The sequence below is a fragment of the Hyaena hyaena genome, unplaced genomic scaffold (assembly GCF_003009895.1).
Source record: "Hyaena hyaena isolate Hyena2069 unplaced genomic scaffold, ASM300989v1 scaffold_702, whole genome shotgun sequence".
NCBI classification, from domain to species: Eukaryota; Metazoa; Chordata; class Mammalia; order Carnivora; family Hyaenidae; genus Hyaena; species Hyaena hyaena.
In genome coordinates, this window is record NW_024081338.1 from 632,362 (window position 1) to 657,233 (window position 24,872).

Consider the following 24,872-nt stretch of genomic DNA (forward strand, 5'->3'; position numbering starts at 1 on the left):
TGTGTGGAAGATTCCTCCTGAGAAGCCTTTTTTTGGGGACCTCCTTCTTCCCTGCCCACCCCCCGCCTTGCCCCAGCTAGATGTAGTCACTGGTCCATCCACCGTGGGCATGGCATCGTCCGAGGGCGCATCCTTAGAGCCCAAGGGACACTGCAGACCCTTTTGGGGTTCTGCTGGCCCTGCACGGAGGAGGGCCCCGACTGCCGTCACCGAGCCCGGAACACAGTAGGAGTGTCATACCCACCGGGTGAGTCCGTGCAAACACTCTTAAAAGACACAAAAACCCTCTCAGTCTACAGAGGTGAAGGCATCTTTCTCCACATAACTATGTCCAATTTAACTTGCACTCCTATGGGCTTGCTCCTGGCAGCCGTTCAAGTTCACCAGCCCTGAACAAACCTATGCTTTCACGTGGCTGCGCCAGCCAGATGCCACCTGTCTTCAGTGGCAGCTCGCAGGGCCCCTGGGGGTCTCCGTGCCTCATACTTGCCAAGGCTTTGTGTTTTTCCCAGCACCCACCCTGCCCTGCCCCTCCGTCCCTCACACCTGCAGCGTCTCTGACTTTATTCCAAAGCAGCCCCTCCGGCACTGGGTCAAAGAACAGGACAGCCCATCTCTTCGTTGCGAAAACGGCCCATTTCATCTCTTACTTAGGGAACGGTCTTCTGACCCGGGTTTCCCGGGCATACAAGGTTTTGGAGCCTGCGGTGCATCTGGTCTGGGGAGACCTGGAAGCTGTTTCGGGTAAGGTGGGCCACTTTGACGAAATGCAGCTGTCAAGGCCTCAAATTAGAAGAAACAGGAGCCAGCTGGCACAACAGGGCAGCAGCTATCTGTTCTGTGTGCCAGGTTTTAGTTACAAGCCTGAAGCCAAAAAAGAAATGGGCTTCTAGGAAACAAAGTGATGGAATTCGCGTTCTGAATTCTATAACCCACCAGCTTTGTTCGGACTAGGGGGGCGGGGCCGGGGGGATACTTTAAAATAAAGTTTTTAAGGTGGAGACATGAAATCAGCAACAACCCCCCCCCCCCGGTGGGGGGCGTTTGGCAGCTGCCCCCGACTCCTTCCGGCCAGCCCTCCCTTTCCTCTCCCCAATTCAAGAAGTTAACAAGTCCTACCCCTTTAAGAGCGGGAAGGTGTTGTTCTACGGGCCTCTAAGCCCCCCTTCTCAATTTCAGCTCTGAGCTGAGATCACATCCCCCAAGGCAGCCAAGGGACAAAAGCTATTTATCAACCCATCTGATAAAACTTCCAATGGGCCGGATCTTTATCTAGACCAAGCCGAGAGGTTCACGAATTGCAGAGTCCCGCTTCTCCAGAAGGCGGATTTCTTATTAAAGGTGACGGGTCCTTATTATTATTATCATTATTATTATTATTATTTTCAGTTTTGGGAAGAGCACCAAATCAGCCTTTCAGCCAAACCTTCTGTGGATGGGAAAACTGCCTTTTAAAAGGTATGTGTGTGAAAAGGCAGCAGGCCACCCCACTGCTGGACTCACTACAGAGGTGTTAATATCCCGGGGCGGGGGTGGGGGGCGCCCACGGGGTCCAAGGGCTCTTTGGGGGCAACTGACACCCCCCATCTTGTCCTTAGCCAGGGCCTCCCCGGTGGAATCCAGAGCTGGGAGCAGGTCGAGGCCGTCCCGGACGCCCTTGGGGCGCGCAGCTGCTGAGTGAGCTGGGCGCGCTGGACTGGGCTGGCGCCGGAGGCCCCGGAGCAGGGCTGGGGCGAGAAGGTAAACTGATCCTTTGCCCCTAACTGCTGCCAGCACGGTCCGCCCGCCCGCAGCCCCAACTTGCAGCCAGGCTGAGCCCGGACTGCCCAGTTCTGCCAGTTCCTGAAACCCAGTTGGCTGGGAAGCAAAACAAAACAACCCAATCCCAGTCTAACTGAAATCCTTTCTTGCAAAGAGCTCGGCGGCGCGCTGGGGGCTGCGGGTCCGCGTCCGGCCCCAAAAGACACCTCGGCACCCCCGCAACACGACGGAGACCGCCGGCAGGTCCCGCCTTGCAAAGGGGGCCGTTTGGCCCGTGACACTGCGTTTATTTGTATTTTTAGCAAGAGAAGAGTGGGTATAAAGGGTTTAACTGGCGTTTCCAGGCTGTAAGGAGCATATGGCCAAAATGAAATAAAGTTTTATGAAACATTATAAAGAAAACAGACCGGGGATTTAAGTTTCGTGCCTTCCCCCTCCCCCCCCAAAAGGGGGGGGGAAGTAAAGAAACTGGAGCGTTTGGGAAGGAACAAATGCTTCTCTGTGGAGTTGGGTCTCCCTTCCCCCAACAAAAACAAGAGGTCCGGGCTCGGAGGAATTTGAAAGCAGCGATCTGCCAAAAACATTGTGAAAAACTATGGGGGATTCATTGGAAACAGATGGCTTTTTCAGCTTTAATTCTGAAATTCTCTCCCTTTCTGACACAATAAAAACAAACTGGGGGCGACGCGGAATGTTATCAAACAGGAACCCGGGCTCGCGGGAGCCCAGTCCGTGGGCTTCCCCGCGTGGGCAGGCGCGTGGGGGCGGGACGGCGTCCCGGAGGAGGGGGCGCCCGCGACCCGCCTGGGACCTCCAGGGCGGCCCTGGCTCCACCCCCGGGCACACGGCAGGTCTGCGCCCTGGTGGGCGAGCAGCGGGAGAAAGTGCTCCCCGCTGCGAGTCCGTGCTCCCCACCCCTCCTTCGGGGGCCCCTAAGGGGCGCGCCCTCGGCACCCCCTTTCTCGCCAGGAGGGAGGCGCCCCTGGCCCCTGCGACCTCCCGGCTGCGGGCCCCTCTCCCTGCAGCCGGGGCGGGGGGCCTGCCACCCCCTCGCGCCCTCGGAGGGGCGCGGGAGAAACAAAGACCCGTGGAGAAGGGAGGCGGGGGTCCCGGGGGCGCCGGCGGACTTCGGCTCCGACTGGCTCGCGGACGCGTGGCCGAGCGCAGCGACGAGGCCCGGGGAGCGGGCCCGGCGGGCCATCCTCGCGCCGAGGGCAGTGCCTTACCTGCGGGGAAGCTGCAGAGAAGGAAGGCGAGGGTCGGCCAGAATCCCAGGGCTGAACGTCCTGCCCCTCTCCCCATACCCATCCATCCAGCTCGGCCTGTTACCACTAGCCTCTCCCTGGAAGAAGAGTTTAGAAGAAAAGAAGAGGAAAATAAATCACGCTGCGGAGAAAGGGCAGCCTCGCTCCGCCGGCGGGAGCAGCGAGCCGGGAGGCTCGGTCCCCCTCGGCCGCGGGCGCCCGGCGCGCCCCCCCTCTCCCCGCGCGCCCCTCCCTCGCCCTCCCTTCCCCGGGGTCCCCTCCAATGTCGGCGCGGCCCCGCCGCCCCAGCCGCCGCGCGGCCCGCCCCCTCGAGCTCGGGTTTCAGCGCGGCACTCGAGGGGTGGGGCGGGGTGGGGTGGGGGGACAGGCTGGGCGGGGACCGTGGCGGCCGGGCTCCGAGGCTGGCCGCGGGGAGCTCGGGAACCCGGGCCCGGGGGCGCAGGGCGCGCCCCGGCTCTCCGACCCCAGCGGCAGCCCGGGCAGAAGAGGCCCAGCCTCCGGACGGCCTGCAGACACCCCCCCCCCCACCCCGCCCCATCCAACCTGTAAATATCCAACTCGTGTAGACACTGCGCTTGGAGACAAATCCCAGGACCCCTTTCCAACCAGACTGCCGTCCGAAAGCCGCCACCGACACCCCCTGGTTCTTTGCTCTACTCGGATGGGTCCCCCATGCAGGAGACGGAAAAATCCGAGGGTGTCCGGGTTGGGCCGCTGGATCTCAGGCACTAACGCACCTCGCGGATCCCTCCCAGGCCCTGGCGGGCCACCCACCCGGCCCGGGCTCAGGGTCTCCAGCATCCTTTTCAGGCACCTCGATGCCTCCCCAGTACTTGCCCTGGCTGCACTCCCGAGTTGGGGGCCTTCGAGCCTGACGGCGACGGCAGGCCGGCTGCCACCCCGGAGGAGGTGTGGGCACTGCGGTCCACTCGGTGCGCAGGCCGCCTGGGGTTGCCAGGGCGAGGCCACCAAGGTCGCTCCTGGGAGGGCATCAGGGTGGTGACTTCCCTTAACTTGGCCGCTTATTTTTCCAGGAGAAAACTGTCTCCTCCCCAAGGTTCCCTAGGACCTGAGGCTCTTCTGCCTCTGCGTTGGGATATTTAAGAGACTGGCAACGTTCCCTGAGAAACATCTTTTGGACGGAACACCAATAGGCCAGAGCAAGTGTTTTGAGTCGAACCAATTCCTCCCGTGGCCCCCCTTTCACCCCTCCTCCAAGCCTGCTCATCTGGCTCTTTGGGAAGAAAAAAAAAATCTGAATTTTTATCCAATTCTTATGTTTCCCTTAAGCACTATCGCAGTCCTCACTCGCAGAAGGCCACACAGGCTGCACGCAGGCCTGTGCTTGGAGCTCTGGCTGCCAGGAGGGCCGTGCGGTTCTGGGCGAGCAAGCCTTGGGCAAGAGGAAGAAAGCCCCGTGTCCTTGAGGTCCCCAGCCAAGCAGTAGTACCTCTGGATCTGCCTGCAGAACACGGAAGGAAGGGGACCGATGACCCTCAGCCAGGGGCGCCACGGGGCAAAAGGAAGCTGTCTTTCCTTGGCATTTCCAAAATGCCATGAAGGCAACTTGTCGCCTTTAGGGTGCCGCGGCATTTCCCCCAATAGTTAGCGCTCAATCCAACAGGCTCTACTTATCCATCCAATCGGGGTTCACTTTAAGCCCCGATTTGCAAAAATGCTACCGTTTTGCCCAGTGAGAGCCCAGCACCTCACCATCCAGGGCCCCAATGGCATTCCTCTAGAGCGGGGCCCGCTCTGGGGCCAGACCTAAGGATTCAGTCCACCGGATGGGAGGATTAACACTGGCACACGGAGGCAGGCACAGAGCCAGGGTCACAGAGGCACCTTTGCGGTCCATCAGTGAACACCATTTGCTGGACTGTGCCTTTCCCGGTTAGTTCTAAAGCTTCTCGCTAATGAGAGAGAAGGGACCCGTCAGCATCTGCAGCGGTGACGCTGTGGCAGCAACTCCAGTGGCCAACTCGGCCCGGCAGAGAGGCCGTGCAGCCTTCGGAAGACCTCAAAGCACGCCTTTCCAACACAGTCCTGGCCTGAGGGTAGACCTTTGGGAAGCAGGACTCGAGGCCTCTACACCTCAATTTCACTGTCTGTAAGGGGCAGGCTGATACTATTGTCACCCAGGGACTGCAACTGACTACAGTCTGGGAGGGGCCCTGGGAACTCCCCACAGTTCCCGCTACAAGACTGGCCGCCATTTTGTGAGGAGATCCGATTCTTATGACCTAAGCGAATAATTTGGGAAAGGGACGTGAAGGACTTCCCCCCGGCCCTCACGAGGAGAGATGTGTGAGGCTGAATTTGGACATCACCGAAGTGGAGATTTGGCTTTTACATAGTTTAGACTATCAAGAGAAATCCAGCCCCCCTCCCCCCTCCCCCCCAAAGAGCAGTATGGGGTTGTGCTGACCTGGAGCAATCTGTCTCTACTGGCCAAACCAACCAGCTTATTGACAACTCCCCAGGTCTTTGCATTAAGAAATCCTTGAAACACTGGGTTGTAGAACTCAGCACTTCACTGGCCACAGAAACTCACTTAACTCAAAAGTGTAGCTGACTTGATACAAACAGTTCCCATTATAGTCTGACCACTTATGGGTTCTCCTCTAGACTGTTCTCTGAGCTTCGGGTTAGAGATTTTCCCTTGCATGGCTCTTGTTTCCTGGGCCCCAGGACCGAACCCTTCTCCCCAGCTCCATGTTCCAGGCACTGCGGCTGTAGGGGGAGGGGCATGGGGCTTCTGAAAGGCAAGGTTCTGCATAAGGCTAAGGCCCTGCCAGGAGTGAGGCGTGTCAGGGACTCCAGCCTTCCCTGCTTCTGGGTACAAACAGGGTGTTCCCGAATCCAGGCTCCGGAGTCATCAGTCAATAAATATATATTCAGGACTACCGCATGCTAGTCCCTGGGGGATAAAGGAATAAATAAGACAGTTCCTGTCTTTGAATCACTGGTAGAAACCGATATTAGAGGAAGGTGAGGGGTAATCGACTAACTGCCCTGGGAAGGCTTTCCCAAAAAAGTGCTGTCTTGTGAGTCGTCTTGAAGGACTCATTCTTAGTAAGAATGACAGCAATAATGGCCGAGGTTTCGATGTGCTGTCACATTATGTCAAGTGCTGCCTAAGTACTTTACATTTCTAGACACTTTAAGCGAAGGTAGGTTCTAGTATCATCCTCATGTTGCAGACGGGGAAACTGAGGCTGAGTGCAGTTAAGCACTCACCCAATTATTGGCTAATAAACTGTAGAGCGGAACACACCAAGCCCATGCCCGATGTGCTCTATGCGCCATTAATTCCGGTGACGCAAGTCCGCACTGGGCTTGAAGTCAAGGCTAGACAGATAACTTAACAATCACTTTCAATAAAGCATAAAACAGGCTCTGACAGCGGAGACGCGGAGCACAGGCGCCAGGGGCCTCCAGCCCAGGCCCGGGTGCAGGATGGGGAGGGAAGTTTTTCCCAGTGTGGGAGGGTCCCGGTGGAGACGGTGGGCGAAGGAGGGGGGCAGGGCAAGGATTTCAGGCAGAAGGAACACTGAGTATAACATGTACCCAGGTGTGGCCTCCCTGAGGGGCTGGAAAGCTTGAGGATAGCTATAGGAGGAGATGAGGCTGAGAATGGCCAGCGCAGGCTCGGAGAGGGTGTCCATGTTTAGCGCACCTGCGAGCCCCACCTGAGGTTTCAAGAGGAGAGATGTATTGTTTTGGGAGACCACTGTGGGGGGCTTAGCAATACGACTACCCAGGACCCGTTCCAGAGCAGCTGAATCTGAATCCCTGGGTAGAGGCTGGGCATTGGCATTTTTAATGAGTTCTCCCAGGTGACTAATGTGTTAGGGATTCGCTAGGGTTGGAATTGCCTCACGCTTCATCAACCCTGGGTGCACATTAAGACTCAGGCTGAGTCAATCAGTTTATCTCCTTGGATTTAAAGGCAAGGCAAGGCAGAGAAATTAATCAGCACTTTCAATAAAGAAGCGATGGGCACATGACCCAAGCTGACCAATCAGAATCTGTCATGAGACTGTTGCTATGGGAGAGATGCGATCCAAGCCAACCAATCAGAATCTGTCCTGAGACCGTTGCTATAGAGGAGCCGCTCCTGGTCTCTGATTCCTACGTGATGGGTCTGCGGGTTGCAATCTGATGCGAAGACCGGTGTTTATGCATGTTGCAGGTAGAGGCTGGGTTTGCAGAGTTAGCATACTGTTTTTTGCTCTAACTGCATTTTCTCTGGTGTGCTTTTCTGGGACAGATGGAGATTTTCAAGGCTCCTCGTACCACTCTCCAGTGTGTGATTCTCCCTGAAGCTCCTCCTCCCTGGTCCAGCCATGGGAGCCAAGGAAGTTCCTCATTTTGCTGAAACTGGTTTGATTTAGGTTTCTCTCCTTTGTGTGCACAGGGTCCTAACAAGGAGGAAGCTGATGGTCTGACACAGGTCCCAAGAAGCATTTTCACCAACCTCACACGTCCAGGGATGTGTTGTTAATGGCTCCCAACCCATCACTCGTTTACTGGTAAGACTTCTTGAGCCCTACCCCCATTGTTGAAAAAATTTTGCTTATACCAAGTCTTGAGGAACCCAGCTGGTCTCATCTACAGCTGAGGGTGGAACCCACTCCTCTTTCATTGAAATAAAACTTAATTTCAAATTCCTCTTTCAAACTTCAAGGGCTCCCGTGGGCCTGGGATTTGATGAGCCAGACCTTGTTTTCTCTCTACATAACTGTACTGAGAAGCCAGAGCTGGTGTGCTGCATTAAGAATATGCAGATTAAAGGGCTGCTTGGGTGGCTCAGTCAGTTAAGCCTCTGATTTCGGCTCAGGCCATGATCTCGTAGTTCATGGGTTCAAGCCCTGGATCGGGCTCCGTGCTGACAGCTTGGAGCCTGGAGCCTGCTTCGGATGCTGGGTCTCCCTCTCTCTTTGCCTCTCCCCCACGCATGCTCTGTCTCTTTCTCTCTCAAAGCAAATACACACTAAAAAAAAAAAAAAAAAAAAAGAGTATGCAGATTATGATTGCCTCAATGAGGGGGCATAAGCCACCCACATGGGGTCAGCAGGCAGGGAGTTCCCTCAGCACCCAAGCTCCCTGCTTTGGGCAAGTGAAACCCCTAAGGTTATTTTGATGGAAGGTGTACTTTCACTAACATGAAAAAAGAATTTGAGTCGCAAGATTTATTGCTCACAGAACCCAGAAAGAGTGGGATGATGGGGTGTGCAGTGAGCCAGGCGAGGGCAGCCTTCCATCCAAGTTCATGAACAGGAGACAGACAGCGGGACAGCAGGCATCTACTGCTTACGAGGGGGTGGGGGTGGAGGTCACTAACTCTTCTTTGGGCTCAACTCTAAGGGTTCTTTCAAAAGGTACCCTGGGAAAAGCAAAGCAGGAGCAAAAGGCAGCAACCCTAAACCTGAGTCCTTACCTGAATGTCCACAGCAGGTTCTCATCATGTAAAACACAGCAGCTCAGAAAAACTAAATTGTTTTTCTCATCACAGTAACTTCCAAGGTTCTATAGGCTTCGACCATATCATTTTTGGGGCTTCATCTTTCCACCCTAAAGCTCTTACAGGACAAAGCAGCCTAGCTTCTCAGGAAAGTCTTCTACCTGGGTGATTACTTAACCTTTCTACACTGCTGAGGTATTTTTCTCTAGGGGAAAGTCATAAAACCACCAGATTGGGGTACAGCCCAGGGAGAATCCTATCTTTGACTTAGTTCCCAATGCGGTTTCTTTCTTTTTTTTTTAATATTTTTATTTATTTCTAGGAGAGAGAGAGAGACAGCGTGAGCAGGGGAGGGTCAGAGAGAGAGGGAGTCACAGACTGAAACAGGCTCCAGGCTCTGAGCTGGCAGTCAGCACAGAGCCCGACATGGGGCTCAAACCCACGAACCGCGAGATGATGACCTAAGCGAAAGTCGGACGCTTAACTGACTAAGCCACCCAGGCGCCCCCCCAATGCTGTTTCTGAAAGCACTTTAGCACCTTCTGAACATTTGGCCCTGCACGCCCATTAGCCCACAAACATTACGCAAAGACCCCCAGGATCCCGTTTGGGGGCTCTAAACAGACCCGACAGAGTCCATTTTGCTATGATTTGGATGATGTTCTCCCAAATGCATTAACTGAAGCCTGCCCCGCTGAAGCTCAAACACGCATTTGCTTGCTAACTCATAAGCTTTTCCTCCAGTTTATCCACCATCTGTCTCCAGACCCTTCATTTCATCCACAGGCCTGGAACTATGTGAGCATTCACTCCTTCAGATGATCTATGGACATTCAGGCTAAGTCTGGGAGCACCAGCGATCCTTGGGGATCCCCACTGTTTATAATTCTTCATCCAGAAAAGTACCTGTTTATCCTATCTTTTGTTTCCTGTCTCTAAGGGCAGTTCCAATCCGTGGCGATTCCCCGCCGCGCCCCGCTCCCCCTAAACACACATTCTGGAGGGACTTAACTATTGCGAATGACCCCCTGGGGTGGAACTCTGTCAGGAGGAATTTTGAAAGTCTAAACATAATTCATCCCTGGGTTTCTCCCTTGTCTCCAGGCCTGTTTGTACCTCCTCAAAGAAGGCTGATAGATTTCTCGGGTTTCACATTCTCTTTGCAGAAAGCCTTTTGTGCTCTGCCCAGTTAATTGGGACTTTAAAATGTGCTTGGTGATACTACCTTTTTAGTGTACGTTCCACAACGTGGCTATTAAAAGTGCCCCTTCCTAGATGGGTGGGCTCCCTTCGTAGGCAGGGGGACCCAAGGTTGTACGCCCTTGGGCGCAGGCCTGGTGTGGAAGGTTAGTGCGCACTGTGACCACTAGGCCATGGCTGCCATCTTTAATTCGCCCTGCTCCTCTCTGTGCAGATGGTCGGGGGTTGGGGGTCATAGGGTTTCCTTGACCTCGTTGTTTTCATGACGATTTAGGAGACGGCTTTTCTTTGCTTCTCTTCTTCCCAAGCACGTGTGAGTCTTGGACTCTGGCAAGGAGGACCCCTTCCCTGTTGATCTCAGAATGTCTTTGCATCCTACTATTTTTTTTCAATTAAAAAAATTTTTTTTCTTAATGTTTTATGTATTTCAGAGACAGAGAGAGAGAGAGAGAAAGAGAGAGACAGCGTGTGCAGAGGAGGGTCAGAGAGAGAGGGAGACACAGAATCTGAAACAGGCTCCAGGCTCCGAGCTAGCTGTCAGCACAGAGCCCGACACGGGGCTCGAACCCACGAACTGCGAGATCATGACCTGCGCTGAAGTTGGATGCTTAACTGACTGAGCCACCAAGGTGCCCCTTTGTGTCCTCCTTCTTTGGCCCATCTTGTTATCTTCGCTCTTCCTGCAGACTTCCTTTCTCTCCGTGTGCTGCCTCCCTCCCTCACCACGAGGGATTCTTATTCTTGGTAATTAAAATGGAGAGATTTCACTCTAGCATTTTGGTGGTGTTGAAATAGATTTTCCTGACATTCCAACGGCTCTCTTTAGGAACCTAAGAAGTATCTCACTTTTCTCTGAAGTCTTTCATGTGGATTTAATACATAAGCAGACTTTATTTGCTCTTGGACATGGCGTTAAATGCATGTGATCAGATCAGTAACACTGTTTTCGCCCACGCAAGGGAGATTCTTTTTATTTATTTATTGTGTTTCTGTTTTACTCATTCGAGGAGCACTCATCTCTGGAAAGCACTTGGCTCTGGGATCTGGGGGGCGGTTGGGGATTCTTAGATGAGCAACGGACAGTCCTGGCCCCTCCTGGAAGCCCAGAGATCGGTAAGGTGTAGAGACAAGTGATTCTCACCACAAAATGCTCAGAACTCAGAGATGGGTGTCTATGAGGCTTCTCCATGTCTCCTGAGCTGAGAGCCCTGCATTGACTCCCCGTCATCCTCACTGCAAATCAACTAGGGACCTTACAAAACCAGTGAGTGACTCAGAGTTGGTGTGTGGGGGTCTCGGTCCCTAACTTCCTTACCACACAGGACCACTGACGGCAAAGACTGGTGACATCTACATTGCCATCAGCCTCACCCTTCTGGAACACCTTCTGTTAAAATCTCACCTGTTGGACATCTACCTCAGACTGTCCCGTGGGCTAGCATTTCTGCTCGTGACTCCACTTGCAGGAATGGAGCCTGGAGACATTCAGAGCTTGCTGAACTAGCTGGGCTTGGGACATCGGTATGGATTGCCCCACTTGGAAACTCCCAGAAACATACCCCGATGGTAGGCATGGGCATACTTGCTGTGCTGGGAAGATATACCAGGGATTTTTTTTTTAAAAAAAGAAAATGCTAGAAGAATAAATTTTCTGGGCTTTCCATTTCCTTCCATCCAGCATCAAATTTAGTAAAATTGAAACAGGAATATATGTGCATGATTAAAACAAGTCAACTTCCCGTCAAATGAAATTAGGTGGCAATGACTATTCAGTTTCACGTGCATCCTTCCAGATATTTCCACGTGCATGTAAGCACATATAAAATCAATCGGACTAGCTCATTCGCTATCATTTCGCCAAGAATGACTAGCAACCTTCTGACTGCTTTAAAGATGCTTATTCCGTCCCGTCATTTGGAAGTCCGACAACTCACATCTACAACTCCCATCTTCTACTTACGCTGTAGAAGGTAAGTAACCAGCCTGATGTCACCCTGCTGGCTGGGTGGCAGAGCGGGGTCTGGGCGACTCCTGGCCTTCATGTCACCTCTGCTGAGCTCGCCAACCCCTTCCCAGACTGAGACGTCACGTCTCCCCTCTGCCTCTACTGACCCTACTCCACCTTCTGTGTTCACCCTCTTGCTCAGATTCTCTTGCGTCCTCTCTGCCTACCCCAGGTTGGGCTGGAGGCGCTGTTTCTGGCGGCGCCTTTCCACGGTGTTTGGATTTGAGCAGTCCCTCTGCCTTTCCTCGCCTCTCTCTCTTGACTTCTGAGTTTCCTAGGCAACTTGGAGCAGCCAACACTTTTTCTTTTGTGACATCTCCCACTCCTTCTTGCAGGGATTACAGACTAGCGTATAATTGGAGTGTCACCTATGAAAGTCTCGCTTCCCCTCACTTCCTTCTTGGGACTCAGGACCGTGACTCTGGCGCACCTCTACCGTCTGGTCTACAGCTTGCAAATTCTTCTGCCTACAGAGCCAGAATGAAAATGATGGCATTTGTGAAGTGCTTATTTGTCAGGGTCGAGACTGAGGCTTTCTAGACATTGCAGTGGATCTGGGGAAAGAGAGAGACGGAGGATTTGGGGCGGCTCCACCTCTAACGTTGTGGCCCCTGAATGTTCTATCTTGTCTCTGGACCCTCAGCCTTGCAATCTGCAGAAGTGTGGCCGGGCTGCCCCCAGGAGGGGTCTCTAGGGACCCAGTGAACTGGCATTAGCTCTGTAACTAAGTGACCTCACCTACACCTGACTCCAACGGGCCATGCCCGGGCCTCATCTGTAACATTTGGGGGCTCCCCAAGTAAAAATGTGGCTGTGCGAATTCCTCAGCTATAACCCCCAACAATACCGCCCATGCCTTACGAACATGTAATAATCTCTGTTTTAAAGAAACTTTAGGGTACCTGTGCCCAAACACACCAGGTTCCTGTAACAGAGAACAGACCACCCAGTGTTTACTTCTTCCCACTCCAGGAAGTACTGGGGAGAAGGACCAGCTTGGAACCATTTACCCACCAAATGGCAACTGTCTGAGCTGACAGTGAGGCTGTCTCTCTCTGTCTTAACCAGCACCGGGCTGGAGTATTTGGATTAATGAACAATTTGGTGCCAAGCACAAATACCATACACATTTAGTAATCGGGACAGATAACCAAGTTATTCATCAAATTCAGAATTGTTTAGAATGACTAACGCAAAGCCGAAACACAGAAGATCCTGGCCGATGGGAGGTGCGGAAGAATGCCAACACAGAGGCAAGAACAAATGTGTTGCTTTATGTGACATCCTCTGCCTCCACCATTGTTTTTACATTTGTCAGAGGCTTCACTTGGACGTGACAGAGTCAACACAGCCTTCTGGCTAAGAACATGCAGTCTGAGTACCGGCCCTTTACATCTGGTAAGTGGGGATATACTTGAGCCTCTGGATGTGTGGGATCTGGGGGGTGGGGGAGTATCTGTAGAATCCTGCAAGGACTAACCTTGACTCCTGGGTGGGTTCTAAGTGCATTGCCAGTTACACGCAAGTTCTGCTGAGCAACCACCATAACACAAAGTCTCCTACCGTCGAGTCGTCTCAACCGTGTTCGAGGATACAGCTGTCTCCATTTCACACAGGAGGGCGCTGGAGCTCTGGGAGATGAAGTGATTTGTCCAAGGTCAGTAAGAATATCGAGGGCAGGGAGAGCCTCAGAACCTGGCCTCGTGGTGGCAACTTCAGTGCTTTCCCCACCAAACTACAGTGGCTTCTCATCTTCACCTGGCATTTATTTTTTTTCTGTTAGTCAAATAATATGCTCCATTTATAAAATAGTGGGTCATGTGTTAGAAACGAGAACATGTTGGGGCCCCTGGGTGGCTCAGTCAGTTAAGTTTCTGACTTCGGCTCCAGTCATGGTCTCACAGTTTGTGAGTTCAAGCCCCACGTTGGGCTCTGTGCTGACAGCTCAGAGCCTGGAGCCTGCTTTGGATTCTGTGTCTCCCTCTCTCTCTGCCCCTCACCTGCTTGCTGTCTCTCTCTCTCTCAAAAATAAATAAAACATCAAAAAATATTAAAAAAAAAAAGAAATGAGAACATGTTTAGAAATATGTTGTTTTTCAGAAACAAAACTTTCAACATGTTTCAAGAAAAGAACAATTTTCCTGAACAATCTCCCCCACCCTCTTAAAGACTTAGGAAGTTGAATTCCTCTTATTTCTTTAGGCTACTAAATGGTATTTGGGGGCCAAGTTTTCATAGAGTGCTTACCTGGATGTAGCCTCTGAATAACGGGTAAATATTACACAGCACGATGGTTTGGTAAAACTATCTATAGTATCAGTTCATGCAGTCCCTTCAGACAAGAAGCCATTCAGATGGTGCCTCCAATTCAGAGCTGGGCCACTTCCTGCCCCTAGAGATTGGTCACTGACCCAGAAAGGGAGGGCTTGGGCGCCATCTTGGCTTGGGTTTGCTTTGTTCTCACGGACTCTCGGCTCAGGCTTAGGGGCAGCAAATATATTTCTAACTAGACCCGAAGTCTGTAGATCCTGCCAATAGCAGAGGAAAATAAAAGCAAGCTAAAATCCTTACAGTGGAGAAAAGGGTGGCATCTGGCCTTTCCTTACCATATGCTTTTGAGATATGGAAAGATACAAAGCCAACTGTGTGTTTCAGGATAGTAAGGTAAGCAATTTTGAAATCAGTATTCTGAAATCTCAATATCAGACTATTTTAGTGGCACAAAATGATGTGAAACAACTGAAATTAATGTCCCATGATTCCCTTGTCCTGAGGAAAATGACCTGCCCGCCTTAGCAGTGAGGGGGTTACTAGTGGGTCCGGACCTGTGAGGGGATGTCACTGTGAACTTCACAATGTCTCCAGGTAAGCCTGGCCTCTACGCTCTAGATTTTTCACTACTTTGCCTTTCTGGCAGAAATGGAAGCCCATCTGGGAAAATGCAATTGCACTAAAAAAAATCCATTTATTATTTATACTCTACCTCTTTCCCTAACGGATATTAAATTAAATGTAAATGAAAGTATGCCACACAGCCAAATTTCCAAAGCCACGCTAAATCTTATTGTTTCCAAGGTACCAATTGTTTTGAGGAGACCCTATAGTGCTTACGGTTCTGTGAAGGAGATACGCATCTCCATGTCCTTTTCTGGTTAAGAATCTGTCAAATGAACACTTGTCAAATGGGGCATGGGGTGCCGGGTGGTGAGCCATGGTTGAACGACAGATCACAGGAGAAACTGAAATGGAGAAGTTTATTATTCACAGACCCTAGAGAAAGTATACCGCATACCTTGAGGGGCCATGTGGGGTGGTCAAGGGAGGGTGCAGAGAGAGAGAGGATTGGGGCTCATGCCTTTATTTGGGTCCATGGGACAGCGTTTGAGGGTTTGTGTTGAGGCCAGATTGGTCAATTAAGACCTGTAGAGTGGGCTTCTGGTGGCCCCACGGGGGTCTTTTCTAAGGGATGCATAAAGGGAAAGATCTGGGAGGTGGGGGAGATGGTTTATCACAGGGGCCGTGGGGGAAGTCATCAGAGCTTACATTTGTTTGGGGCTCTGTGGCTACTGTCTAGGGCACGCGCTTGCACAAGAGGGCTGTGGTCAATTTAAGATCCTCACAGGCCACGTGGCCAAACCAGACGGCCGCAGAGATGGTAACACCATGGAGAAGCTTACACTCTCCATATCCAGGGGACACATTCTTATGAGATCAAGCTATTCTCCAGGATGCCGGTGTCCGTGTCAGGAGCTGAAAATATACCCTGGCAGCAAATTTTGAAGTCACTTTTGCCCAGCAGATGCCTTCTGAGCAAGCCTCTTTGACAGTCAGTAAAATAGCATCTGGGGAGGGGGTAACTGGTAACATCGTGGGATCTCCCAAGAGGATCAGACTTTGATAGAGGATAAAACGTTGTGGAAGCGCGTGGAACAATGAGGGATTATGGTTTAAAAAAACGGTTTTTTAATGTTGACTTATATTTCAGAGAGCGAGAGAAAGGAGAATGAGTGGGGGAGGGGCAGAGAGATAGGGGGACACAGAATCCGAGGCAGGTTCCAGGATGGGAGCTGTCAGCACAGAGCCTGCCTGACACGGGGTTCGAACTCACGAACTGTGAGATCATGACCTGAGCGGAAGGCGATGTTTAACTGACTGAGCCACCCAGGCGCCCCAAGGTATCATGGCTTTGTAAAGAGCTAACTGGAGGGAAGAGATCCATGTGGTACAGAGCAGTGAAATGTATCAGAGACTAGTAGTAGGAGACTGAACTCCCAGATAGAGCATCACTGTTGTGGCCGACAACGCTTATACACGAACGTTCAGGAGGCCATTGGGGCAAGTCTTTGTACATTTGTACCTAATCTTGTTTCTTTCTTTTTTTTTTTAATCTTTTTCTATTATATTTTTTAAATTTATTTTTTAATGTTTTATTTATTTCTGAGAGAGAGAGAGATAGCATGAGCAGGGGGAGGGGCAGAGAGAGAGAGAGGGAGACGCAGAATGTGAAACAGGTTCCAGGCTCTGAGCTGTCAGCACAGAGCCTGACGCTGGGCTCGAACCCACGAACTGAGAGATCAGGACCTGAGCCAAAGTCAGATGCCCAACCAACTGAGCCACCCAGGCGCCCCAACCTGACCGTGTTTCAAAAAGTTATCAGGGAGAGAAGTCCTCACAGCTCCTGAAGAGGATGAAAAAATGGTCTGTGTCCACTGTCAGAGGAATGGGGTACTAAGCATAAAGGAACAGTACTGAGATTCTTATTGCGAACTTGGCCATAATATCTCTGCTCACGAGGGCAGGAGAACTGAGTATTACCAGGAAACGAGACAAATCGTTGCCGTCAGAAAGGCAAGCTGCTGCTGCAAAGACTTGGAGTCTGAGAGGCCCCGAACATGGAAAAATGAAACATACTTAGTAGCAGTCAGGAGGGCTGGTAACTACCAAACAATGCCTCACACATACTATGCAGTAAGTCTTAGGGCATTTTTTACTCCTATCTGCTGACCTCTGCTATGCCCCGTGGAGGAACAGAAACTACAGAAATTAGCCCTGGTCCTCCAGATGGATGACAGATGCTTTTGTGTTCAAGTTTTTGCCAGATTTTCAGACTCTGGCAGATCTAGTGTCTTGATTCTAGAAAGTTCTTCATCTCGTAGTGTTGCTTTAAACAAACAACTGGAGAACACGAAGTAAACTCAAGTAGTAGTTTTGTAATTTTCTTCTGCATCAACAGTGTTCGCTACACTTGAATTCTTCACTGTAGTGATCTGCATATAGTTTTATAAGTCAAGTAAGTACATAGGGCATTCATACATTCATCAAGTAGCAGTGACTTGAAATTCTTTAAATGAGGCTATAAAAGATACTTGCATTTACTTTGCTATTTTCTGCCCAAGTTTCAAAATGTCTTCTTCTTACTGCCCTTGGAATTATAAAAGGTTTCACAACTCAGCAGTCATTCTTGCTTCAACTGCTAGGCTCTAACAGGATACTGCGTTTTTTTTCCTGTAAAGTTTATTTATTTGTTTTAAGAGAGAGAGAGACAGAAGGTGAGAGACAGAGAGAGAGAGAACAAGTCGGGAGGGGCAGAGAGAGAGGGACAGGGGATCTGAAGCAGGATCTACATTGACGGCACAGAGCCTGACTCGGGGCTCGAGCCCACGAACCGTGAGATCATGACCTGAGCAGAAGTCGGACACGTAAACTGACTGAGCCATCCAGGCGTCCTGATACTGCATTTTCTACTCATAGGGTCACACCTGGCTAAGAAACTGGGGATCCTTTTAAAAGATGTTTATTTGTCACCAAGGAAACTGACTTCTGCCTGACCTTGTACGCACACTTGGGTGAGACAGTCCTTAGTTTTTCCACTGCTCTGCTCAGTGCTCTGTCATAACTCTGTTGCTGTGAAAGGAAGAGAGGCTGTAAAACTACCGCCGTCTGGTCACAATGAGAAAACCAGGACTCTGTCCTTTGAACGGGGCTGGCTACCGGACAGGTGGGACAGCCTGGCGCCTCCCTTCTTCGGGTTAAATTTATATTAAGTCTGTTGATTGAATAAACGATGGACGTTGTCTGAAAAGCCAAGCCATCATCCGAAAGAGCCACAGAAACACCGCAGACGCTGAAACGTTATTTGAACTTACCTTTGGTTTATTATAAGTCAGGCAGGTTCTAGAACAATGATCTTTACGGAGCAGTGCCTTTTCATTTCACAGAGCTAACAGCTTCACATGAGCCTGCACTGGTTTCTGAAACCCCAGTTTGTTTATGTTCCGTTTCACTTGGAGATATCCCATTCCCTTCCCTGGATGCAGACCTCTCAAGAGATCGGTGATCATACCTAAGGCGTGACTGAATTTGGGGACCATCCGTGGGAAAAGCAAGCGCTTGAATTTAATTCATTTGGTAGCAAGGTTGAAGGCGGGGAGAAGCACTTTAAACCCACAGAGCCTGGGCTACACTTCCCTGGACATCCATTTCTTTAGAGAGGTGTAAATGCCATCACCGGTCTGGTGAGCATCAGTATAACAATGGCTTGAAAACCCTTCCTGTCCCGGTGTCAGGGACGCTCAGTACCCACTCATCTTATTCCGCATCTCTTCATCTAAGAATTCCTGTGTTTGGTCTCACGTGGGGTGGCTGGCCGAAGGGCCAAGTCAAGGGTTGCGCTGCGTTCAATAGGAGCCTCTGATGGCCCCACTCTGTATTTTCACACACACTAGGGAGGCAGCCTCGTAAGGCGTTTCTTAGCGAAGGTCAGAGAAGCCCTCCTTGAGTGAGATGCCAGGTCACCGCAAGACCCTTTCTGTCACAAATCTGGTTATTCAATAAACGCCTGCTAAGGGTGAGGCAGCATGGGGAGGCAGATACGCCACCTACCATTCCACACTCTATTTGGAATGTAAGCACCTGTCTGTCACCAGGAAGGGAAAAGGGAGGAGCTGGGCTCTTGTTTAAAAGGCATCTGGGAGGGGGGCCGGGGCTTGGGTGGCTCTGTGGGGTAAGCTTCCACTTCTACTGAGGTCATGATCTCAAGGTTTGTGGGTTCCAGTCCTGCCAAGGGCTCTGTGCTGACTGCTCGGAGCCTGGAGCCTGCTTCAGATTCTGTGTCTCCCTCTCTCTCTGACCCTCCCCTGCTCGTGCTCTGTGTCTGTTTCTCAAAAATAAATAAATGTTAAATTTTTTTTTTAGTAAAACAAAGGCATCTGGGACCTCCCCCACCATCACCACGGGGAAGAGGATCTCAAGGGCGCAAGGGTCTTCACCACAAGGGGACACCATGCTGTGCTCCAAGGAACCAACCTATCCCTTTCCCTTAGAATCGGGAGAACCCGGCTGCTTGCTAATATCATCTGGCCTGTAAGGTGGCAGCAAAAACCAGCCACGGAGAATGTGCAGCGCGCCTGGGGTGTGGGCGCTCCACCCAGAGCCTCTGTCGGCTCTGCTGGTCACCCAGCAAAGTCAGCGCCTGTTGTTCCCGGGAGATCATCTCCCTTATAAAGGGGGCTTGCTTGTCACCTGCCGTGGCAGTGAAATACTAGGAAGCCCTCTGTATATGTAAAAAAAAAAAAATGCTATTTCGGTATGATCTGCAAGATCATACCTTTCCCACTTCTCCTTCAGAGCCTTCAGCCAATCTCTTTCTAGCGGCCCTGGCTTGAGATTAGCCTGAAAAATCACTCAGAGCAAGGTGAGAAGAGCAAGGTGCGCGCTTGGGTTTTCTCTCTCTCTCTCTCTCTCTCTCTCTCTCTCTCTCTCTCTCTCTTTTTTTTCCCCTGCGACTGATGCCCGAACAATGAGTATCCACTCACCCGCAGGTAACATTTTCTGTTTTTCCTGGAGAACCTAAAGCCAGATGGAGAAGGTGACGGATCTCCTCGAGGTGACAGCCTGCCACTCGGTACAACCTGTGATTCTGTCCCTTGAGCTTGGCGCGCTGAGCTGGGGGTGTCGGGGCGCTCCCGCTCATCCAGATGCTAGACACGCGGATAACTAGGAAAACCACTCTTCCTGGGAGGACTCACCCCCTCTCTACCTGGCGCTGGGGTCGCCTCCTTTGAGAACGCGCAACTTCGCGGCCTAAAAGGAGCGCGCGGCTTACCACTTCCGCTAGATGGCGCGATTTCCCCAACTGCTCCCTCAAGACACCCGATTTATAAAATAAATACAACCCAACGCCTTCCGAAACCACACCACATACATAATAGCAACTCGCAGGCTCCCATTAAAAATCTATATTTTGGGGGAATTGATTCTGCCCCGGAGCAAATCTAATGCAATTACATTAACAGGATGCAATCAAGAACTGCGACCGAGCGTCCCCCCGACCCCCACCCCAACACACACGGGTCCTCCCCCTAAATACACCTGTCCCCATGCTTCAGCTAGTTCCCAGGCGTGCGCCTGGCCCGTCGGGCCCACCCCTCCACTTAGGAACGCCCGGGCCACTCAGGCGGTCGCGGCCACCCCTTAGCACTGAACCCAAGTCCCGCACCTTCCTGCGTACTGATGCTCCCAGTTCAAAGGACCGCTGGGACCCAAGTGCCCAGAGGTGCAGCGCCGACGTCCCCCCCCCCCCGCCCCCGCCTCCCGGGGGCCGGCGCTCGTCCCGCGGCTCTGCAGCTGACCGAGGCAGCCAGGCGCGGAGCTGGGCGAGGGGGCCCGGGTGAGTCGGGCCAACGGGGGTTCACGGCGGCACAGCCCGCCGACCGGCTCCGTCCCAGGGTGTGCGGGCCGGGCGGTGACCGCGCGGGGGAAACAGAGCTCCCAGCCCGCACGCCGTGGAAGGGACGCTCGCCGGGTCTGTCCAAGCACGCGCGCCGCCGGCTGCCCGGGGAGAGCATTTTAGGAAAAAGGAGCACATACTATAAACCACAAAAACTTTACTGCTGCCAAGAGCTAAAGCGATCGAGGCGCAGCATAGCTCCAAATGTGGACAAGACGCGAGCAAGAAGAGAACGCGGGGCTGGAGAGGACCCGCAAGTGCCGGCGGCGCTCGGGGATGTCAGAGCCGGGTCTGCCCCGCGCCCGGCCCGCGCTTACCTTGGCGGCTGCATCAGCCCCTGCAGCCCGCGGTGGGGGGGTGGGGGGTGGCGCTGGCTGGGGTGCGGGCGAAGAGCGGGTGCCGGAGCGCAGCTCGTGGGGCCCGGGGCAAGGTGGGAGGGGCTCGGCAGGCGCGGGTCCCCGCCGCCCCGGCCGGCTCAGCACCGGCCCGGGGCGCGCCGGCTGCTCCCGGGCTGCATGCCCGCGAGCGCCTGGAGGAGCCGGCCCGGGAGCCAAGCGCTAGTGCTTCCCCAGCCCAGCGGCTCGGGCGGCGCAGCCCGCGCTCCGGAGACAACTGCGGAGTCCGGGCTGCTCGGGCCCGCCCCCTCCCTCGCCCGGCCCCCGCCCGCCGCCGCCGCCGCCGCCGCTGCCGCGCGCGGCGTCGAGAGGTTCGTTTGCGCGCTAGGGGAGGGGGCGGGCCGGGCGCCCCGGGCGCGGGCGGGGGGCGAGCGCGGGCGGGGCGGGCGGGAGAGGAGGTGGGGGCGCGCGCTCGGCCGGCCCCGCCCCGCCGCGGCCGCACCCTCCGGCACCCGCACCGGCTGGGTGGATGGGGGTGCGCACGCGGCGGAGTCAGGACCCGCCGAAATGCACCGGGAAGGGGGCGGGGGCGCGGGCAGCAAGTGCGGCGACCCTCGGGGCGCCTCCAACTTTCCAAATTTCCCTGTGGGAGGCTGCGGAGGGCATGTTTTCCACCCTGGTCGGCGGGGGAGTTCCTCTGAAATTTCCGGAATAGGCAGTCGCATCCAGAAGAAACGCTTCTCTCTGCGGAGACGCACCTTTGTTCTCCTGAGATGTTAGTTTAAGCTTTTTCGTTTAAAAAATGCATACACATGCATCAAACGTGCAATACACGAACAGGTTCTTGTGCACAGTTTTACGCCACTCAGGCGGATCTAGAGTGAAAAGCTGACCGTATCACGTCCCCTTTCCACTGCAGCAGCTCCCCAGGGGTAACCTCGGGTCAGTGTGGGATCCTCTGCAGACCTTGCTTTTACATGCAAACGCACAGACTGCAAGTGGATTCTCACGGGCATTTCAAAGGAATGTTTGACCCTGCAGCACCGCAGGCATACACTGGCGAGCACGGCGGTAAAGCCCCCGAGGCTTCCGGAGTCCGGGGAGAGACCCTTGCCGTGAAAGGGTAAAGAACCACCCAGTCGCCATGTGCGAATCTGAAACCCCCAGCTGGGCCGTGAAGTCAGCCTCAACACACAGCTCTCGCCCCAATTAGCGTCGCGCGGTTAGAGAGATTTTGCCAGCGCGTTTCAGACGGGTTATGACCTTCCCGTTCGTACAGAAAACAAACTGTCTCGGATTTTGATATGAGAACTTGGATTTGCAAAATGAAAAGGTACCATCCACATTAAAACACGATCGTTATTTATGCTTGTGGTCTTGAGGGATGTGGTTTTAACTCAATATTCTGCGATTTATTGGCCAGATGTATTGAAATAATCTATGGTTGGGATGTAAATAAAATCCATGTGATTTAGCGATTTAGCAGGAAGGGATTAAGATATTGGGATCGCCGGTTTCTAGAATTAGCTCTGGGCCCTGGGTGGGCCTCGTTTCTTCCGCTATAAACAGAGGGGTTGTACTAGACGTGTGTGCATGTGAGCATGCGCACTTGTGTGCAACTGTGTGCTCCTGCCCTAATTGTCGTTGAGTAACTAATTTCTCCCTACGTTCATCTTTTCAGCTCAGCTCCAATCTCTCTCCTTTAGGGAATGGCTCTCCCAGCACCCCACACGTTGCCTGCCAAACGCTGATCTCACTTCGAAGTTGCCTTTTCTTTAGGGTGACCTTTCCATAAATGTAGGGCTCTCCCACCAGACTGTAAGCACCATGAGGACAGGTCACCATTGGATCCCCAGGTGCCCTCCAGCACATAATAGACATGCTGAATGACTGTCACCCAGATAATGGATTTCTTACTGCTCTTCCAAATCGCTTGGCATTTGTAAAAGATGGGTAAGTGGAAACATCTCGTTTTACAGTGAAGCCTCCGGAAAGTACCCAGCAGGGTTTTCCCATCTTGGGGGACAAACAGTTGGCTGTCTGGATGAGGACAGACAATTCTGAGCCCAACCACAGACTGTGGATACAGCCAACAAATATTTACCTCGATGTGCTAGGCTCCCTTGGAGGTGACGACGAATATTAATGCTCCTCATTAAGTACTTGATGAAGTTGGAGCCATGCATATAGTTACAAGACACACACGGGGGCTCAGAGTTAAATGAGGCCACGGGGTGTGTTTAAGGTGCAAATTAACAAATGTACATGCTTTCAACCAACACTCTAGAAACATTCCTAATATAAAGTTCCCAGGGATGCTGGTCTTTCTTCAACCGCAGAGGGCCTGGATTCCTTACAATATGAACAGGAAACAGGCTAACCTGGGCTCAAGTGTTAAAAAAAAAAAAGGCCATTAAGGAACAAGGGGTGGGGGGAGTGAGTGTCCAATGCAGTACAAGAGTAATTCTGGAAACCAACTTGACAATAAACTACTTAAGAAAAAAAAAGTTAAAAAAATTTTAAAAACAAGAGTAATTCTGTATCAGCTTCTCTCTTGTCCAGTATGCAGTTACCAAGGGAGAGGTTAAAATCTGGCCTCAGATTTATTATTATTATTAATGTTTTTGAGAGAGAGAAAGGGAGAGTGAGCGAGTGAGCAGGAGAGGGGCTGAGAGAGGCAGAATCACGGAATCCGAAGCAGGCTCCAGGCTCTGGGCTGCCCGCACAGAGCCTGACTCGGGGCTCGAACTCATGAACCCTGGCCTCTCATTTTTTTTTTTAAATTTTTTAAAAATGTTTCTTTTATTTCTGAGAGCAAGAGACAGCGTGAACAGGGGAGGGTCAGAGAGAGAGAGAGAGAGAGAGAGAGGGAGATACAGAATCTGAAACAGGCTCCAGGCTCTGAGCTAGCTGTCAGCACAGAGCCCAATGCGGGGCTCGAACCCATGAACCTTGAGATCATGACCTGAGTCGAAGTCTGACGCCTAACCGACTGAGTCACCCAGGTGCCCCTGGTGGCATTTTTGTAGAAAAACGTGAGAGCTGTGGCTTCCACCCCTTCTTGGCTACTCTTTCTTTTCCCTTTCTTTCTCTCTGTCTCTTCTTATTCGCTTTTTTTTTTGGTCACTGATATGTGCCATGGCTGGATGCCCCTCCAGGCTGCTTCTGGAAACCCGTAGTTCGTGGGGAGAGCTTTAACCTGCTGAGAGGGGCACAGTTATCAGTCGGGGCTTGGGGGTCCCCTGGTGGAAGGAGGCACCATGCCCTGGTGCTACCCGGGTGATCTGCTGTCTCTGGCTGTTTCAAATGCAAGGTGGCGCTTACTGGTGGGGAGCGCCCCCTCAGAAGGTGGGTTCCTGGGGAAAGCGATGAAGGATTTCTTCCCAGCTGACAAAACAACACAGAGTGCGTCGGTGGGACCCTTCACGCAGGGCTGGCGTCGGGGGCTGTCTCTGGATTGGGGGTCACCCCACTATGTTTGGGTAACAGCAGGTTCAAAAGGAAAAGGGGGCAGCTTGCAGGAGAAGCGGGGCAGGAGCTCCGACGGGAGCCTGTTAGAGAAGGAGGGACTGACTGTCTCCCACGCGGCCTCTGTGAGACGCCAGGAGGGACTGGGTGCTGGGGACCTGCTGATTTTGCATGGCAGAGGCTGCGCAGGCTGAACGCCTCCCAGAGGCCTTGTCTGCTCTTATAAATCCCGCCCGCTTGCTGTTAGGAAGCTTCTCCACTAGCTGGTGTTTGTGCTGCCCCCTGCAGCAGGTGGCCACTCAGGGAACACAGCCTCTGCCCTTAAGCCGCTTGCAGTCCAGGGGCGCCTGGGTGGCTCAGTGGCTTAAGCATCGGACTCTTGATTTCCGCTCAGGTTATGATATCACGGTTTGTGAGTTTGAGCCCTGCGTCGAGATCCACACTGACAGCGCAGAGCCTGCTTGTTAGGCCCTCTCTTCCTCTCTCTCTGCCCCTCCCCAGCTTGCATGCACGTGCTCTCTCAAAATAAATAAGCTTAATAAAAAGAGGTGCTTGCAGTCCAGTGGGAGAAAGCAAAGAAGAGCAAGAAGGTCTCAGTGGCTGTGTGGCATGGGGAGGGGGCGGCGGGGGGCGGGTTGTGCCT

The 24,872-nt window shown here is 52.6% G+C and overlaps 1 protein-coding gene and 1 long non-coding RNA gene across 2 annotated transcripts in view; one reads left to right on the forward strand and one right to left on the reverse strand.

The window, feature by feature from the left end:
- Positions 1 to 20,799, reverse strand: part of RGMA (repulsive guidance molecule BMP co-receptor a) — a 45,096-nt gene extending 24,297 nt beyond the window's left edge. Inside the window, exons 1-2 of the mRNA XM_039217673.1 lie at positions 20,744 to 20,799; positions 2,988 to 3,103 (exon numbers count right to left, since the gene is read on the reverse strand). Coding sequence (XP_039073604.1) covers positions 2,988 to 3,103; positions 20,744 to 20,757 — 130 coding nt within the window. The 5' untranslated portion in view covers positions 20,758 to 20,799. The remainder of the gene's footprint in view (positions 1 to 2,987; positions 3,104 to 20,743) is intronic.
- On the forward strand, positions 7,167 to 23,633 carry LOC120220546. The gene is made up of 4 exons (XR_005525609.1): positions 7,167 to 7,221; positions 7,447 to 7,561; positions 8,556 to 8,658; positions 23,607 to 23,633. It is a non-coding gene; the product is annotated as an uncharacterized LOC120220546 (long non-coding RNA).
- The last annotated feature ends 1,239 nt before the right edge of the window (positions 23,634 to 24,872 follow it).